General features: G+C 43.5%; 1 protein-coding gene across 2 annotated transcripts; it reads right to left on the bottom strand.

Moving 5' to 3' along the window:
* Nucleotides 1-362: 362 nt before the first annotated feature.
* FSTL3 (follistatin like 3) lies at nucleotides 363-17,295 on the bottom strand. Of its 2 annotated transcripts, none has more exons than XM_051972440.1 (5): nucleotides 17,039-17,295; nucleotides 13,582-13,767; nucleotides 2,462-2,496; nucleotides 1,640-1,867; nucleotides 363-1,444 (listed from the first exon to the last, which is right to left on the bottom strand). In XM_051972440.1, the coding sequence occupies exons 1-5, from the start codon at nucleotides 17,103-17,105 to the stop codon at nucleotides 1,343-1,345; spliced, it is 618 nt and encodes a 205-aa protein (XP_051828400.1). In that variant the 5' UTR covers nucleotides 17,106-17,295; the 3' UTR covers nucleotides 363-1,342. The 2 variants fall into 2 exon arrangements, with proteins under 2 accessions (XP_051828400.1, XP_051828399.1); XM_051972439.1 differs by having other exon boundaries at nucleotides 2,281-2,496; nucleotides 17,039-17,293.
* Between the last annotated feature and the right edge of the window lie 513 nt (nucleotides 17,296-17,808).

Here is a 17,808-nt window from a genome sequence, read left to right as displayed (position 1 = left end):
CTTCTTCTCAATCTCCATCTCCTGTCCTGTTTCTCAGCCTCATCCATCCTATTCCCATTTCTCCATATTCCCCAGACTGCCACCAGGTGGCAGCACTCAGCTAAATTATCCCACTTCAGAATCTGAGTCCTTGTTATTGTCCCCTTGCCCAGACCCTCCTCCAGGATCCTGGCCCAGAAATGGGCAGGATCCCACACTGGAACACCTGTTAACCCCATCATTTTCCACATGGGAAACCTGAACCCAAGGACTTGGCCAAGAAGATACTGTCAGTCAGACCCAATGGAAGTCCAGAACCCAGCTTCTTAACCCCCAGCCCAGGGTTCATCCAGTCTCCACACTCAGAATGAAAACAAGAGAACTTCATTTATACAGATTTTTTACTTTCCAAAGAAAATCACCAACATTCCCATCATCCTTAGGGAGGGGTGGGAGTGGGGGAGTGCTCTTGTCCCCATTTGAAAGAGGGAGAAACTGAGGACCAGGGAAGGGAAGGGATTAATCTAAAACTACACAGTTAACTTTGAGGACCCTGAGCACCCTCCCTCCCCCAAGAAAGGAGAAAGGAGAACAGATAATTGGCACTTGGGTGGGTAAAGGGAATTATACTCTACTAAATCTCCCCTCCAATAAAGGGGCCTTTCTAGAGACAGTCTGACTTTGTGGGAAGAATTTGGTTTGGGAACTTTGAGTCTTCAAAACAGAATGGGGCCAAGATTGAAGCTGGAGGTCCCTCCCCGAAGAGAAGTCATGGAAGATTAGAACAAGAAGGACACTATATTGAACCTGGCTTCCCCTACCCCCAGCTCCATCCCGCATCTCTCTTTTATCCCAAGTTGAGATCATCATCATTACACATTGGAGGTAGGAGTCCCCAGGTCACTAAAGCTCAAAAGGGGGTAGACCTCTGGTCCTGGAGGAAGGGGAGAGGGAGAATATGGATTCCATCCCCCCTCAGAGTCCTTAGGGCCCAGAATTGCATCAGTAGGGTCATTTAACAGGAGAGATTGTGAAACCCCAACTGGGAGATCTGTCTGTGTCCCTCTCTGCCTGGCTCCCTCGATGGCCCCACGGAATGTTGAAACATAAGCCCCGCCCCTTCCCCTCAGCCAGCGCCCCCCCTCACCCCACCCCCCTCCCTGAGCTTAGCTGGCCTGCTTTGGGACCCTCCAAGGCATTTGCCATTTCCATCCCCCTCCCACCACCACTAGCGGCTCCTGGCAGCTCCGGTCAGGCTGTAAAAATCCTCCCAATTTCTCCCCTCCTCAACAAGGGTCTCTGGGAGTTGTCTAGAAGAGAGAACACAGCTGGAGTCTGGGGGGCCATAAATATGCCTCCCTCTTCATAATAAATAGGGTTTCTTGGCTCCGGGCAGGACCTGCGGCGGCGTCTCACACGGAGTTATCTTCCACCTCCTCCAAAAGCCCAGCAAACGTGGTGCTGACTGCAAGGAGACACAGGAGGGAGGGAGCCTCAGAGACTTGGCCAGTCGCAGGGTCTCCCCATAAAGCTGAGGACTCCCCAGGGCATAGGGCTGTGTGTCCCCGCTAGGGCTGAATCTCCCCTTCAAACCGCGTGGGTTAATGCCCCTGTTAGGACCGTGGCTCCCTGATTCCGACCCCCTGCCTCCCAGACCTACCTGTACAACTCCCAGAGTGCCGCACGCCGATGGATCTGCCCAAGAAGCAGGTTGCCTGACGAAGATGGCAGGAAGACGCATAAGTGACGTTGTTGTTCCCACAGAGCTGCTGGTTGGGGCTCGAGGGAACTGGGCAGGGGGCAGAGCGGCAGATGACACAGTGGGCACTGCCGGTTTGGTCCACCACACACGTATGAGTCCCTGGACACACGACGAGGGAGCAGCTCTCTGAGGGGGAAGCAGGAGTCCGAGGAATTGGGTTAGTGAAGGGGATGAGAGCTAAATAAGGGGGGGGGGGGCAATGAGGTGATGGACTAAGTACGGGGGGCGGGAGATCCGGGATAGAGTGATAAGTGAGGGGATTGGGAGGTCAATGAGGGAGTGGGATTCAGTAAAGCCTACGGCAGACATAATAGCTAGGATTTATCATTTAGACCGAAGTGATGTGATTTGCCCTGGGACACACAGCTAGTAAGGATCTGAGGTAGAATCTGAACTCTAGTTTTCCTAACTCCAGATCCGGGGCTTTATCCACCACGTTGCCTTAATGACGGGGGAGGGGGTTGCTGAGAGGAATGGAGCTTTCTGGAAATGGAATAAGGTGTGAGATGTGGGGGGTCGGTGAAGAGGCTGGCTCTCACTTTTGCAATGACCCTGGTACATGACGCCCAGGTCTGGGTGCCCCTGGCACTTGATTGTCCGCAGCTCACACTCATCCCTGTAGGTGACCCCATCCGAGCCGCAGACTTGCAAGTGCTTAGAAAGTCCCGAGCAGTCCGGGGCACAGGCGCAGTGGGGTCGGCCTTTGTGCATCTTACACACCTTGCCTGGACCACAGTCCACTCCATCACAGGTCTCTGGGGACAGAGGGAGACAGAATGAGCTTGGCAGAGACCATATCTTAGAGATGACCTCTCCTAGAGAAACAAACTGGAAAACAAAAAACGTTCACATCCTGCCTAAAACAAATTACAGATGCTGCAAATATTCTTAAACCACAGTTTGTACCTGAAGTTTTGTTGATTTTGGGAGCGTCTTCTCTATAATAACTAACTCTTAGTTGCCTAGAGCCCTGATTGGGACAGCTTTCTAAACACTTTCCCACACAATCTCTCCAATCTCCAACCCTGCAAAAATTTTAGCTAATCTAGAAACAGATACTTTTATAAAAAGAGATACAATAAACAGTGTATCCAATGGCTAATGATAAGTGATTTTTTCAAAGATGGATCTCCCCCCAAAAAATTCCCTCTTCTCAAAATGAAAGAATATTAAAAGCTGACATTTCTGTGGTGCTTTGAGATGTGCAAAACCATTTATATATATTTATCTGCTATTTTTCCTGAGAGGTAGGTACTAAAAGTGTAATCACAATTATACTGATAAGGGAACTAAAGCTTGAGAGGTTAAGGAATTTTCCAGGAAGGCTAATAAATAGATGGGGCAGTTAGGTGGCAGAATAGAGTGCCAGGTCAGGAGTCAGGAAGATCTGAGTTCAAATGTGCCCTTAGACATTTACTAGTAGTGTGACCCTAGTTAAGTCACTTAATCCTGTTTGTCTCAATTTTCTCATCTGTAAAATAAGCTGGAGAAAGAAATGGGAAACCATTTTAGTGTCTCTGTCAAGAAAACACCAACTAGGATCTTGTAGGTTTGGACATGACTGAAATGATTGAATAGGAAGAAGCATTGGAGGTGGGTATTGAAATCCAGGTCTCATGATCCAAGGTTCATTTCTACAGGGCTTGTCTCAGTAGGTAAGCACTAAGTATTTATTTTCCTAAGTGCTAGGAATATAAAGACAAAAACAGTGTCTATGTTGAAGGCGCTTATATTCTTTCACTATATATGCATATATATGTATGCACATACATCCATGTGTGTATGTTTCTTTTTTAATTTTTCCAAATACATGCAAAGATAGTTTTCAACATTCACTTTTGCAAAACCTGTGTTCCAAGCAAGCAATCCAATATATTATTGAATTATTAAATATTTCCCAATTGCTTGTAGAAACATTCTTTAACATTCAGAAGACAAGCAATTTGAAAGCAATCATATATGTGAAGTCATGCAAAACATTTCCATATTAGCCACATTAGGCGCTTACATTCAAAGTAATTCGAGAGACAATTTGCAAATCGGTAGGTGTAAGATATGTAGAATAGGTAGAAAGTATCATTAAGGGGGGAGGAGGCTAAAATATGAAAGATGGGGAAGGTGAGATTTTAGCTCTGTCTTGAAGGAAGCAAGGGAAGGAAGCAGATTGAAATGAGGGGACAGAGCATTGCAAGCGTGAAAGATATAAAAGGCTCAGTCTGAGGAATTGCAAGTAAGCTAATGTACATGGATCATAGAGCATGTTGGGGACTGTCACTAGAAAGATAGGAAGGAACCAGATTATGCTGAACTTGAAATGCCAGATCCTGGAGGTAATAGGGAGCCATGAAAACTCATAGGGGAGATGAGGCTGACATCAGCAGACCTAGACATTGGCATCTGAGTTGGTGGACAGATTGGATGGAGGACAGAGTTGAGGCAGGAAGACCAGTTAGAAGGCTATCATAAAAGTTCTGGAGAAGAAGAAGATCTGAATTGGGGTTGTGGCTATGAGAGAAAAGCTAGGTAGTGCAAGAGATAGAGCCCTAAGTCTGAAGTCAGAAATACCTGAGTTCAAATCCAGCCTCAGACACTTACTGTCTGATCCTGAGCAAGTTATTTCAACAGACTTATCTCAATTTCCTTATCTACAAAAAACAGGGATAGTAATACACCTACCTCACAGTGTTGTGAGGATCAAATGAATAATGAGTGTGAAGGGTTTGATACATAACAAAAGTTATAATTAGGAATTATTCCCAGAGATCTATAAAATTGTGCAAACCCTTTGAATCCAGCCATTGCCATTGCTAGGTCTGTATCCGAAAAGAGATTTTTAAAAAGAGTGTGGGGGAACGATATAGTTATATATAAGGATAAAACTATAGCAGCTCTTTTTGTGGTGGCAAAGAACTGGAAATCATGGGAATGTCTATCAATTGAGAAATGGCTAAACAAACTGTGGTATATGATAATGGAGTATTTTTGTGCTATAAGAAATGACAAGTAGAGTGATTTCAGGAAAAAACCTGGAAAGATTTACATAAAATGAAGTAAAGTGAAATGAACAGAACCAGGAGAACATTGTACGTAGTAACAGCATACTTTAAGATGAAGAATTGCGAATGATTTAGCCATTCTCAGCAATACAATGATGTAAGATAATTCCAAAGGACTGTTGAAGAAGCATGCTATGTGCTTCCAGAGAAAGAACTGATATTATCTGAAAACAGACTGAAGCATGCTATTTTTTTTTTTTTACTTTCTTTTTGTTGTTTAAGTCCTTTAAAAAAATCTATTTATTAAAGTAAAACACCCATTTTTCTTAGTGCTTCAAAATGTGGGGGAAAAAGACATAGGAAAGCCAGTACACAACTGATTTCCATACTCAAGATTATCAGTGCAAAACAATGATCTCTCCAAAAAAGATAGTTTGAAGTTAGCATGGCTTTATTAGGACAAACTAATTTTTAAATAGTCCAAATCTACTTTACATAATTAAATTTCTGTTTATTTTCCTAAAATGATTGAATTTTAGAATGTTTAATCTTTCAATAATTTATCTTCTGATGTTTGTAATAGCTAATTATCATTACCGGAATGTTTTGAAGAAATCTCGATATGGAATTACAGGAACTGCAAACTTTTCTAATTCAAAAAACAGTGTAGTAACTGACTTAGAATAACTTTAAATTCACTTCCTTGACCATTTAAATTGCTACCATCTTGAATGTTAATAAATAAAGTGGAGATAGAGGAAAGGAATTATAAAGGGAAAGTACAATTCTTTATTTTCTTTACTACAAAGATATGTGTGTGTGTGTGAAGAGAGACATACAGAGAGAGAGAGAGAGAGAGAGAGAGAAAAGAAGAAGAAGAAGAAGAAGAAGAAGAAGAAGAAGAAGAAGAAGAAGAAGAAGAAGAAGAAGAGACGAGAGGAGAGAGAGAGAGAGGAGAGAGAGAAGAAGAGAAGAAGAAGAAGAAGAAGAAGAAGAAGAAGAAGAAGAAGAAGAAGAAGAAGAAGAAGAAGAGAGGAGAGGAGAGAGAGAGAGAGAGAGAGAGAGAACACACACAGAGAGAGAGAGAGAGAGAGAGAGAGAGACCCAGTGTTTAATAGCTTATTTTGTACCATGTCTGGAGAAAGTTATTTTTTTACTATGCAACTTATTTCTTTATATTTGTCTGTCTATCTAGAATTTAACTTTCTTCAGATAAGAGATTTTAACTATTAAATGGTTCAACTAAATAATAATAGAATTATACATTATGCTTCAGACTGCCTGGAATAGTTTAGTTTTGTTTTTTTTTTCCCAAAAAAAAATATTTGCAGCCCTTTATAAAACAAAACAAAACAAAAAAACCCAGCAAAATTTTGCGTTGCCAAATATGTCTGAAAACTCCCTAGAAAACTGCAGAGGCTTAAAAGCACATTACCTAGACACATTCATGCTCAGATACATCCAGAACTGATCAGGTCTATAGATAAAAGAGTAAACCAGCAAAAACAAAGAGCACATTTGTAAAACAAAAACAAAAACAAAAAGCTGGCAGTCTTAGGAATGGAACATTTGACCTCTGTACAAAATGATTGTGCTGTTACTGATTGAATAACTCTTCCTACATAGTGCCCTTTCATTATAAACTAAGCCACTCCCATCCTCAAGATTCTTGTGCCCTTTTCTGTTCTCCTTATACTGTCAGTCATTTATGAGCAGGGCCTGCTCTGCTATCCTGGAAAACTTGTGCAGAAATTTAGCAAACATGTTAAATACTTAGAAGTATTTCATAAAAATCTGTTTTTCCAAATAACATACAAATAAGTACCAGACCTTAAATAGAAACACTTCCCAATATAAACACTGTATATAGCATACTACTTATATTCCTTCTTTATAGAGAAAGCAGTCCCTAAGAAGTTTTGGTCAGAATAATTCAGTTTCAGATTTTCAGTTTAGTACTTATTAATAACAAAGATCATTAGCACAGGAGAACAGCTGTGTTTAAGGTGAAGTGTGTAAGTTCCTACTTGGTACAGAAACTTGGCAGAAAATATAGAATTTAGGAAAAATTGTGAAGAACTTCCATGAAGAAATAAATTATACTTCACAGGTTCATTGTTACCAGTGAATTAGCAGTCTGGCTTTACCCTAGTCATGAGTTTCAAAAGATATTCCTTTTTATATAAAATAAACAAATGTATATATAAATGTAATATAAAATATATATAAAAATACATAAATTCCCAAATTATGTGTAATATTTTTAAGGTCCAAGCAATAGGAGCTCTGAAGCAGGAAATGCTGAGCAAAACAATATGAAGCAAACCAACCCCAAGTGCATATGTCAGCCACATACCATGACTGTTCATTCCCCTGGTATTTGGATTTACCTCACTGTGAATAACTCCAACATTCATTTTTGCTCTCAAAACGGGATCCAAGAAGGAGAAGAAGACAGCGAGTGGCATCCGCCATTCCGGACCCGCCAGAGCACTACAGCCCTGGCCTTTCGCCAGTAGGCTCTAAGTCTTCTTGTACAAAATGAATAATATGGAAATATTCTGCATGATTGCACATGTATAACATATCAAGTTGCTGACTGTCTCAGGGAGAAGAGGGAAGAAGCGAGGGATAGAATTTGAAACTCAAAACTTAAAAAAAAATCTAAATTTAAAAAATTGTTTTAACATGTAATTGGAGGAAAATAAAATATTCTTTTTAAAATTAAATATATTATTAAGGTAGAAGACAAAATTTAGCAATGGTTTCAATATATTGAGTAAGAATGAGGAATTATGGATGACAACAAAGTTATAAGTCTGGGTGACTGGGAGGATGGAGATGCTTTAATAATAATAAAGACATTTGGAAGGGCAGGAAGATGAATGTGTCAAATTAAGGTACAAGTTAAGTTGTACCTAGGATATATGGGCTTGGAGTTAGGAAATCCACACTTTTTAAGTTCAAATCCAGGGGACTCTGCTAGTCAAGTCACTTAACTCAGATTGCCTCAGTTTCCTCATTTGTAAAATAAACTAGAAGAAAAAAAAAAAAAAGCAAACTATTCCAGTATGTTTGCTAAGAAAACCCTAAATAAGGTCATGAAGAGTCGGACAGGACTGATACATCTGTTTCAAGACGTCACAGAAATAGTTGCTTATGTGTGACTAGCTCAGAAGAGAGCTTGTATATACACATCTGGCAACCATCTTCTTAGAAGTGATTATTAAACCTAGGGGAACTGATGAAATCATGAAGTGAGACATTATAGGTTAAAAAGAAAAAATGCTAGGGCAGAGCCTTGAAGGATCCCCAAATTTAATGGGAATGATCTGGAGGAAAGTCTAGTCAAGGAGACTCAAGAGTGACCAAACAGACAGTTGGAGGGCACAGAGTAATAAATTGTTGAGAGGGAAGGAGAGGGTGATAGATTCTATCAAACCCTGCAGAGATGTCAAGAAGGATGATGATTAAGAAAAGGTCATTTGACTTGGCAATCAAGAGATCATTGGTAATTCTGGAGAGGGCAATTTCAGCTGAATGGTCTAGTGGGAAGCCAACTTTCTGAAGGTTTAAGAATGGAGTGAGAATGAGTGTAGAAAGCTCTCTTAAAGAATTTAGCCACGAAGGACAGAAGGGATTTGGGACAATTTAGGACAATAGGAATCAAACAAGTATTTTTTAAGGGTCATGGAGACTTGGGCATGTTTATAAGAAGTAGGAGATAAGAAAAGACTAAAGATGACATTGGGGCAATTTCTTGGAAATGGGAGAAGATCAAGGGATCCTTATAGAGAAGTTGGTCTTGGCAAGGAGAAGGGTCACCCTTTGATCCAAGACTGTAATGATGGAGGAGAGAATGGAGGAAGATGTTTGAATGATGTGAGATGAAGAACCAAGACAAAGAGCAAAGAGCCCTCCCCAGTTGGTATCAATTATTTTGGGGTTGGAATATGAGGTGAGGTACTCAGGAGAGAGGGTGGGTAAAGAAGGTGCCATAGGAAACTTGAGGAAAGACAATAGAGGATGTAGTAGTACTTGTTGTTCTGTCCTGTCTGACTCTCGTAACCCTATTTATGTCACAAAAGATGTCAGCAAAAAATGTTCCTTTTTATATAAAATAAATAAATGTATATATAAATGTAAAGAAACCCTATTTAGGGTTTTCTTGGCAAAGATACTGGAATGGTTTGCCATTTTTTTTCTTCCAGCTCATTTTACAGATGAAGAAACTAAGGCAATCAGAGTTAAGTGACTTGCTCAAAGTCACACAGCTAATAAGGATCAATTAGAAATCAAATGTTTGCTTTTCTGTAGGGGAAGGATTGGCTGAGATTGGATAACATAAATTTATAATTGACCAACTCCATTGGAAGGAATGTATATTCCTTAAGGACAGGTTCAGTCTCACTTTTGTTTTTGAATCTAAGTACCTGGCAAATGGTAGATGCTTGACTTTGATTGACTGATTGGTTACCTGTCATTTTCTAATAGATGGTCAGTGTGTTACAATGCACCCGAATGGTACAGGGACAGAGAAAGGAAGCTCTGGGTTCAAACCCACCTTCGGATACTTACTAGCTGTATGACCCTGGGCAGGTCACCTATCTCTGATTGCCTCAGTTTCCTCATCTAATAAAATAGAGATAATAATAGCACTCACCTCAAACAGTTGTTATGAAGAACAAATGAAATTATATTTATAAGGTACTTAGCATAGTGCCCAGGCACATAGTAGGTGCTTAATAAATATTAAATCCCAGGGGGCAGCTAGATGGCACAATAGATAGAGCACTAGCCCTGGAGTCAGGAAGACCTGTGTTTGAATTCGACTTCAGACACTTAATATTTCCTACTTGTGTGACCCTGAGCTTTAACCCCTTAATCCCAATTGCCTTGCCAAAAATAAATACATAAATAAATAAAACCACCAGAAATATTAACATTCTTCCCTAATGGAGGATGAGTAGCATAGATCATCCACTCCCAAAGTATTAATTAATGAGGAGGTGGTAGAAAAGTAGATGTCTACTAACATTAGTGAATCAAGAGCATGGGATAATTTTTAATTTAGGGTCAGCATCCTGTAATGAATAAAAGGGCTAATCTCACAAGTCAGAATAGCAAAAAGGATTCAGGTCTGGCTTTTGGCTTATACACTCATGCTGTGTGACCCTGGCAAGACAATTGCCTCTCTGAGTCATCTGTCAAAGGCAACACCAGAATCCAGGCCTTCCTGACTCCCAACATTAGCCCCTTATCTCCTAACTCCATGTTCCATAGCTTTGAATTATCTCAGTCAGCTAACAATCCTGGAAGCTCTCTGTCTAGAAATCCCTGAGCAGCGGTAGTGAAAAGGAGTTTTCTCATAAGGGAGCTCCCTATACTAGTAAAATACCAAACTGGACTAAAGAGTTTTAAAGCCTTTTAAAATAATAATATTATTATTAATATAATAATAATAATAGTTCTTATGTCTAAGCATTTATATGATGCTTCAAGGTTTTCAGCGTCCTTTGTAATAATCTAAGAGATGTAGATATTATTATTTGATTTTTGCAAATGGAGAAACCGAGGCAGGTAGCAGTTAAATGACTTGTCCAAAGTAACACATCTATGAAGTATCTCAGGCTGGATTTGAATTCAGTTTTATCTGTGCCACTAGCTTCCTCTGAGAAATTCAAAGGTGAGGCATTTGGAGGTAGGAGGTAAAAAGGCCAGCTTTGGGAATCATGAAGTCCTGGGTTGAAGTCCTGTCTTCACAGCATTGAAATATGTTTAGAAGAATTACATATGATTTTATCTGTATCTTGGGGAGCGGGGTGGAGGGAAGAGAGGGAGAAAAATTTGGAAAATGAGGTTTTTGCAAAGGTGAAGGTTGAAAACTATCTTTGCATGTATTTGGAAAAACAAAATACTATTAAAATTTTTTTTAAAAACACATGATTGTATAACTGTGGACAAATCACTTAACCTCCCTTAAACTAGCAATTCTCTGAAACTATGAACTACAGATGAATTTATGTTCATCTGTCAACAAGTGGATATCAGTGGACAGAATCCAGATAGATAGAGTTTCTACACTGGAAATGTCTCCTGACTTATGAAATTATATAGGTCTGGACTTAAAAACAAAAGGGTGGAGACGATTCCCCCCCCCCTTTGTTTGTACCCCCAGCTCATGGCATAGGGCCCAACAACATGTTGTTGTTCAATGGTGTCTGGCTCTTCATGATCCCATTTGAAGTTTTCTTAGCAAAGAGACTGGAGTGTTTTGCCATTTCCTTCTCTAGCTCATTTTTCAGATGAAGAAACTGAGGCAACCAGAATTAACTGATTTGTCCAGAGTCACACAATTAGTAAGTGTCTCAGGATAAATTTCTTAGTCTTCCTTCCAGGTCCCACCTTGCATCTATCTATTCACCTACATGTCGACACATAGTAGGTGCTTAAGTGTTTATTGAGTAACAGTCCATATCAGGTAGTATCAGTCAAATAGGCAGTCAGCAGGCTATATATGGAGAGAACCAGATTAAAATATAATTGGAAAATATTTAACAAAAACAAACAAATGAAAATAAAGCAGAGATAATATTATTATGTACCCGCAGAGATCTTTATGTACTTTAGTGTCTTGTCTCTCTTAGAGGTTGACACCTCTGGTCTACATAATAGAGAAGGTCGATATTCCCAAACCTTAAATACTGGGAAACAATTCTTGATAATAATGTAGCAAAACAACAAATAAATTCCCCACCAAAAAACAAAACAAAAAACCAAACCTTCTAAGTAATCAAAAAATAATTCTGGGGCAGATTGTTTTGTTTTGTTTTGTTTTGTTTTGCTCCGAGCACTGGATTATGCAGTTCTGTGGTTAAAGGAGGGGGTAGTGGGGATGAGGGGTCAGCCTCTGACTAGGGACGGAATGTTTCTCTGTTCCAGTTTCACTGGACTGAATGGAGGCTGACCCTTGATTCTGGCCCCGAAAGCCTGGCAGACTGATAACTGAGTCAGACAGGAGAGGGCCAGTGCCCTTCTTTTTTATTTTGATTACCCTGACTGCTTGCCCATTTCTGAGATGTGAAAAATCTCCAAAAGTTAATGAAAAAATAAAATTAAAAAATAATTTTAAAAAAGAAAGGAAGGAATGAAGGAGGGAAGGAACGAAGGAATGAAGGAAGAGAGAGAGAGAGAGAGAGAAAGAGAGAGAGAGAGAAAGAAAGAAAGAAAGAAATAAAAAAGGAAGGAAGGAAGGAAGGAAGAAAGGAAGAAAGAAAGAAAGGAAGGAAGGAAGAAGGAAGGAAGAAAAGACAGGAAGAAGGAAAGAAGGGAAAGTGGAAGGAAAGAAAGTGGAAGGAAGGAAGGTGGAAGGAAAGAAGGTGGAAGGAAGGCAGAAAAAGGAAGGAAGGAAGGAAGAAGGAAGGAAGGAAGGAAGGAAGGAAGAAAGAAAGAAAGAAAGAAAGAAAGAAAGAAAGAAAGAAAAAGAAAGAAAGAAGAAAGAAAGAAAGAAAAAGAAAGGAGGGAGGGAAGGGAGGGAAGGAGGGAGGAAGGAAAGAAGGAAGGAAAAGAAAGGAGGAGAGGAGGAAAGAGAAAAAAAGAAAGCAAAAAAAAAAGAAAGAAGAGATCCCCATGGCCCTAAGTTTCTAGTCCCTAGAACTAAGGATGGTGCATACTGAAATTCAATTTGTTTTAATTCAATCTGTATTAAGTACCTATTAGGTACAAGAATTGGGAGGGAGGAAGGAAGGTTGAACTCAATAATTATCTCAGCCCGTTGTTAGCACTATTTTCCATATGGGGAAACAGGTCACCCACTATTAAGCACATGTTGGAGCTGAGACCAACCCCCGATCTCCTGGCTCCCCTTTGGGGGCTCTTGCCATGGGACATTATCCCAGACAGTCTGGCTTAGTAGGCAGAGGGCTGGCATCAGAGCTAGCAGAAACGGATTGAAACAGTGGAACTGCTACTTGAACAAATCCACGTTTACTTTTCTGAGTTCTTTGAACCTGTAGAATGAAGGGATTAGACCAGATAGCCTCGGCGCTAAATCTATGACCCATGAGCCTTTATTTTAGAGAAGGGAAATTAGGGGCCTTGCAGGACTCAAACTCAGGCCTCTGGCCTCCCCCCCAGGGTCCCTTCCCTTGCACTGCCTGGTATTTTCCACCAGGGCTTAGGGACTTCATTGGCGTCTCTCTCCCCCCTTTCTGGGCTCCCTAAGCGTTCCTGAGGCTGGCTGGGAGGAGGGGCCTCGGGTCCCGCATGTGGGTTGCACCTGGCCACCAGCTCCCACACATCTGGCAGAGGCTGGCCACACACAGCTGGAGCCTCTCCCAGTCTCGATTTGGACTGGAGAAAAGAGAGCAACAAGAGGCAGAGTCCCCGCCCACAGCCCCCTCCCTGCCCCACCTCCATCCTCAGCCCCAGAGGACCCTGCATGGAAGGATCCATCTTCAAACCTCCAGCTGGAGACTGGCCCTGCCTTATCCAAAAGCCACCTGCGTTCTCCCCCTTCCCCTTTCCTCCGCTCCCGCCTCTATCCCCATTCCCACCCCCAGATAGGAAGTGAGCAGGAACAGAAAAAGGAGGGAGGGAGGGAAGAGCGGGGGCCCAGAGAGGGAGAGTGCTTTCCCAGAGACCACCCAGCCAGGCAGAGCTGGGATTAATCACCATCCCCAACCACTGAGCCTCGGCGGCTGCCACTTCCAACATCTGGGAGGCGAGATCCCGCCCCCTCCCCCCTGCCTCCCCTGGGGGCAGGGGGACAAGCATCACACATCTGGGCAGTGGCAGACTGGATGCCCCATCCCCCTCTCTGGAGAGGGGGCCCGGAAATCCTACCTTTGCAGGGGTGACAGGTCACCAGGCCCAGGAAGCCCAGCAGGCTGATCTTGTTGCCTTGGTGTGTGTAATTGGACCAGGCGGTATCGACATTGCCAGCAGAGCAGCACTCCTCCCAGCTCACACCTGCCCTCAGGATCAGGCTGCACTGAGCCTCCCGGCCCTGGCGCAGCCAGCAGATGCCACCTGGAGCCAGGGAGATACAGAAGCACAGGACTTAGAAGTCTCACCTTGTCCAGTCTCTAATACAGACAGAGAGATGACAGATAGATAGATAGATAGATAGATAGATAGATAGATGGATAGATGGATAGATGGATAGATGGATAATGGATATTTGGACAGGTAGACAGATAGACCAAAAAGATAAATGATGGATGTATGGATGGATGGATGGGTAGACAGATGATAGATGATGAATGGATGGATGGATGGATAGATAGATAAACAAAGAGACAGACAGAGAGATGGATAATGGATGTTTGGATGGGTAGACAGTTATACAGACAGAAACAAATAGATGACGGATGGAAAGATAGATAATGGATATTTTGATGAGTAGACAGATATACAGACAGACCAATAGATAGATGATGAATGGACAGACAGACAGATAGAGAAATGGATAATGGATGGATGAATGGGTAGACAGATAGACTGATAAATGATGGATGGATACACAGACAGACAGACAGATAGATTGATTGATTGATAGAGAAGAGTTAGGGAAAGAACTTGGCAGTAGAAGGATGGCAGAGCAGAGATTTGAACTGTGGACTTCTGGCTCCAAATTCAGCACTTGGGCATCAGAACCCAGCCGAGCCAGGATTTTGGCATCAACCGGAGTCTTTGAAAAGGAAGGACAATTAGTCACCAGCTCCATTATCAGTTAGTCAATTAATATTCATTAAGCACCTACTATGTGTCAGGCATTATACTTAGTGCTGGGGATTCAAAAAAGTGGAGCCAGGGTTAGGGGATCATGAAGTCAAGTCACTTAACCACCCCATTGTTTAAAACCAAAAAAGGGCCAAATTCAGGCCCTGTTCCCAAGGAGCTCACAATCTGAGGGAAGAGTGTGCTCTGAGTATGCCCCAAATCACTTCCTTTGGGCCTTTTTTTCCTGAAGATCTCAAGATACCTTCCCTCCCTAAGCCCTCATTTTGGGCAGGGAGAAGATGGAGCAGTCACTTCTTCCTCTGGACCAGAGGGATAAATCTTTTGCTTCACGTCCCAAGGACTCAGAAATCATTGGATCACTCCTGAATTGGGAGGAATCTGCCTGAGCCTGGAGCCAGGTCTAAGACCTTGAATGGGAAGAGGACTTTTATCTTAGCATAAGAATAGGGGGTTGAAGGGAGGGAAGGAGGAGGGGCAGGGAAAGGGAATCTGAGGGCCACAACTTGGAGCCAGGACAGGGACCTTGGGGTCTGAGGGATAGAAGGCATCCCCAGCTCAAGATCCCAGCTCCTCACCCAGTCTCTGATCCTGCCCCCCCCTCCTCCCCAGTCTTAGTCACCCAAGCCTTCCGGGAACATTCCCCTAGCATGAGCTCACCAGTCTCCCCAGTACAGTCACCACACTGGGAGCCCTGGAGGGGGGGTAGGCTTTCAGTCACTGGGGGATAGGGTGCGGGTAGGGGTGGGAAAGATGGTTCTTGGCTGAAGACTCCAGCAAAACACACCCCACCCATCCCACTATCCAGCCTGGGAATAAGCAGCTCACTCCTGGTCTTTGGGGGTACCTGAAGTGTCCCTTATAATCCTGAGGAAAGAATAGGGAGTCGGGAAGATCCCGGCTGGGACTCCAGAGACTTGTGTCTCAGTCCTTCTTCTTCCTAGAGTTACTATGTTACCATAAGCGAGTCTCAGTTTGCTTATCTATCTGTTAGGAGGGAGTGGGGGGATGGATACATGCCACCCCCTGGAGGAGCCTTCATCACCCATCCTGGTCATGGCAAATTCAAGGCAACGAGGTCCTTGTTTTTCTGGGATTTGCACAGGGGCAGGTGGGACAGAGCCTGAGTTATATTCAGAGGCAGAACAGGACCCGAAGTTCAGTCCCTGAAGATAGGGCTGGGAAGCTAGACTGCTTCCAGCTGAGAAAAGGGACAGCGAAAAAGAGATATCAGAGAATGAGGGGTTGAGTTGATTAAGGAAGCTAAAGGGATGGAGGTGGCACTAAAAGGATTATAGAACTGGGCCTTCCAGGCTCAAATTATCCTGATTTGGGGTGCCCCAACTTTCCAAATGCTCCAAGGTTTAGTTATCTGGCAAGAAATTTGCCAAGCTCTTGGTCTCTCCCTTTCTTCCATCCCTAGCTACCATATTCTACACAACTGCCTCCTTTCTGGGCTTCTACAAGGAGTCAGACCAGTCCTTATTAGTCCTGAGGGAGAAGCCCTGGAGTCCCACAAAGGTAGGCAGGCAGTCAGGCTGGGCTGCCCGAGCGGCTCACCTCCCAGCCATCCAAGATAGATCTGCCTCAGATACAGACACATGCTCCCCCTCACCCCCCAATCTGGGAATGATCTCTGGGGTTAGACGAGACGGTTTGGAAGCCCCTGGCAAGGGAGGTAGGGAGTAGGGGTCCTAGGTCGGAATGGGGATAGGAATCCATTAGGAGTCTGGGTGTGAGGGTATCAAGGATCTGAGGAGTTGGGGATTTAGAGTTTGGGGATCAAGGATTAGAGTGTTGGGATCTCTAAGGATGATGAGATGACGAGATCAGAAATCCGGCTATGAGGGGCACAGGTATTGGGGACTCAAGATTTGAAAATTCTTGAGACTAGGCTGTCAGACTCTGGGGGCCAGGGCATTAAATTACAGTTAGGTGTTTAGTTTGGGGGGGAATATGATGATCAAAAACCTGGATTCAAGGGGGTTTGGGAATCTACAGTGTTGGGAAATTAAGGTTCTGCATCAAAGGCTCAGGGTTTAGGGGTTTAGAGACTAAGGGGCTGAGGACTCAAGAAATCTAATAGCCTGAAATTCAGGTGTCCAGAAACCAGATGATGGAATGGTTTTGGGTTCAGGTCCAACTGAGTCAAAGAACTGGCAAGGCTAGGATATTAGGGGTTCTAGGGTCAAGATGTTAGGGTTCCAAGACCCGAAAGTACTGGACATCCCATGCTGCTAAGAGCTCCGTTATTGAGGGACTGAGGATTAAGGGGATGGAATTATCAGAATCTGGGCAAAGGGGACCAAGAGTTCAGGGTCCCAGAGTACTGGGAGTGTGGGTCTAGAAAGTCAGAAACCAGAGATTTGGGAACGTGGAGGCCAAGGAATTAAGGGGTTCAAGGGCTCTGGTATCCAGACACTCAGGGGATGGCCACAGAGACCGGAATGGTATGCTTATGGTCCTGGAGAGACCAAGGGCCAAGGGGGTTACAGGGCAGGGTCTGAGAGGGTGAGAGGGAAGGGCAGGGGCCACCTGGGATACGGGGGAGGTCACTTACCCTGGCCAGATTCGGCTTTGGCTGTCGGCCAGGAGAGCACCCCCAGAAGCAGGAACCACAACGGCATGGCTGAAGGCGTGGGGGAGACCGCGGGACCCTGAGAGCCAGGGAAGCAGGTGGAGGGCAGGGTGGCACCCGCAGGTGGCGGGGCCTGCTGGGGGGCTAAGGGCTCAGCTGCCTCCCCAGGACCGAGGAGCTGAATTAAAGCCCCAGTTTCAGCCTCTCTCTCTATATAAAGACTTTTCCCTCTTGCTCAGTGGAGGAGCAAGGAGTGGGCGGGGCCTGAGCCTGGGCCAGGGGGAGGGTGAGTATGTGTGAGAGAGAGATTGGAACTGTGTGTGTGTGAGGATGTTCTGGGATGGGTTTGTGAGGCTGTGTGTGTGTGTGTGTGTGTGTGTGTGTGTGTGCAAAAGTGTGACTGTGTGCAAAAGTGTGACTGTGAGAATCTATATATGTGCAGAAGTGACTGTGAGAGACTAGATATGTGTAAAAGTGACTGTGAGACTGTGTGCAAGAGTGTGACTGTGTGAGAGACTCGTGTGTGCAAGAGTGTGAGTTGTAAGTGTGTGTGCAAAAGTGTGAGAGACTGTGTGCAAGAGTGTGTGTGTGTGAAAGTGTGACTGTGTGTGCAAAAGTGTGACGGAAAGACTATGTATGTGTAAAAGTGTGACTGTGAGAGTCTGTATATGTGCAAAAGTGACTGAGAGACCATGTATGTGTAAAAGTGACTGTGAGACTGTGTGCAAGAGTGACTATGTGAGAGACTCGTG

This window comes from Antechinus flavipes, chromosome 1, assembly GCF_016432865.1.
Source record: "Antechinus flavipes isolate AdamAnt ecotype Samford, QLD, Australia chromosome 1, AdamAnt_v2, whole genome shotgun sequence".
NCBI lineage: Eukaryota > Metazoa > Chordata > Mammalia > Dasyuromorphia > Dasyuridae > Antechinus > Antechinus flavipes.
The sequence above is the reverse complement of the archived record's forward strand: the minus strand, read 5'-3'. Positions and strand labels throughout refer to the sequence as shown.

Bases quoted from the DNA above. Each gene is read 5' to 3' on its own strand.
- FSTL3 (XM_051972439.1), bottom strand. From the start codon at position 17,105: ATGCCGTTGTGGTTCCTGCTTCTGGGGGTGCTCTCCTGGCCGACAGCC. The intron at 13,768-17,038 runs GTAAGTGACCTC...CCCTGGCTCCAG, and splicing joins CAAAGCCGAATCTGGCCAGG to GTGGCATCTGCTGGCTGCGC. The intron at 1,445-1,639 runs GTAGGTCTGGGA...GTCTCCTTGCAG, and splicing joins GCACTCTGGGAGTTGTACAG to TCAGCACCACGTTTGCTGGG.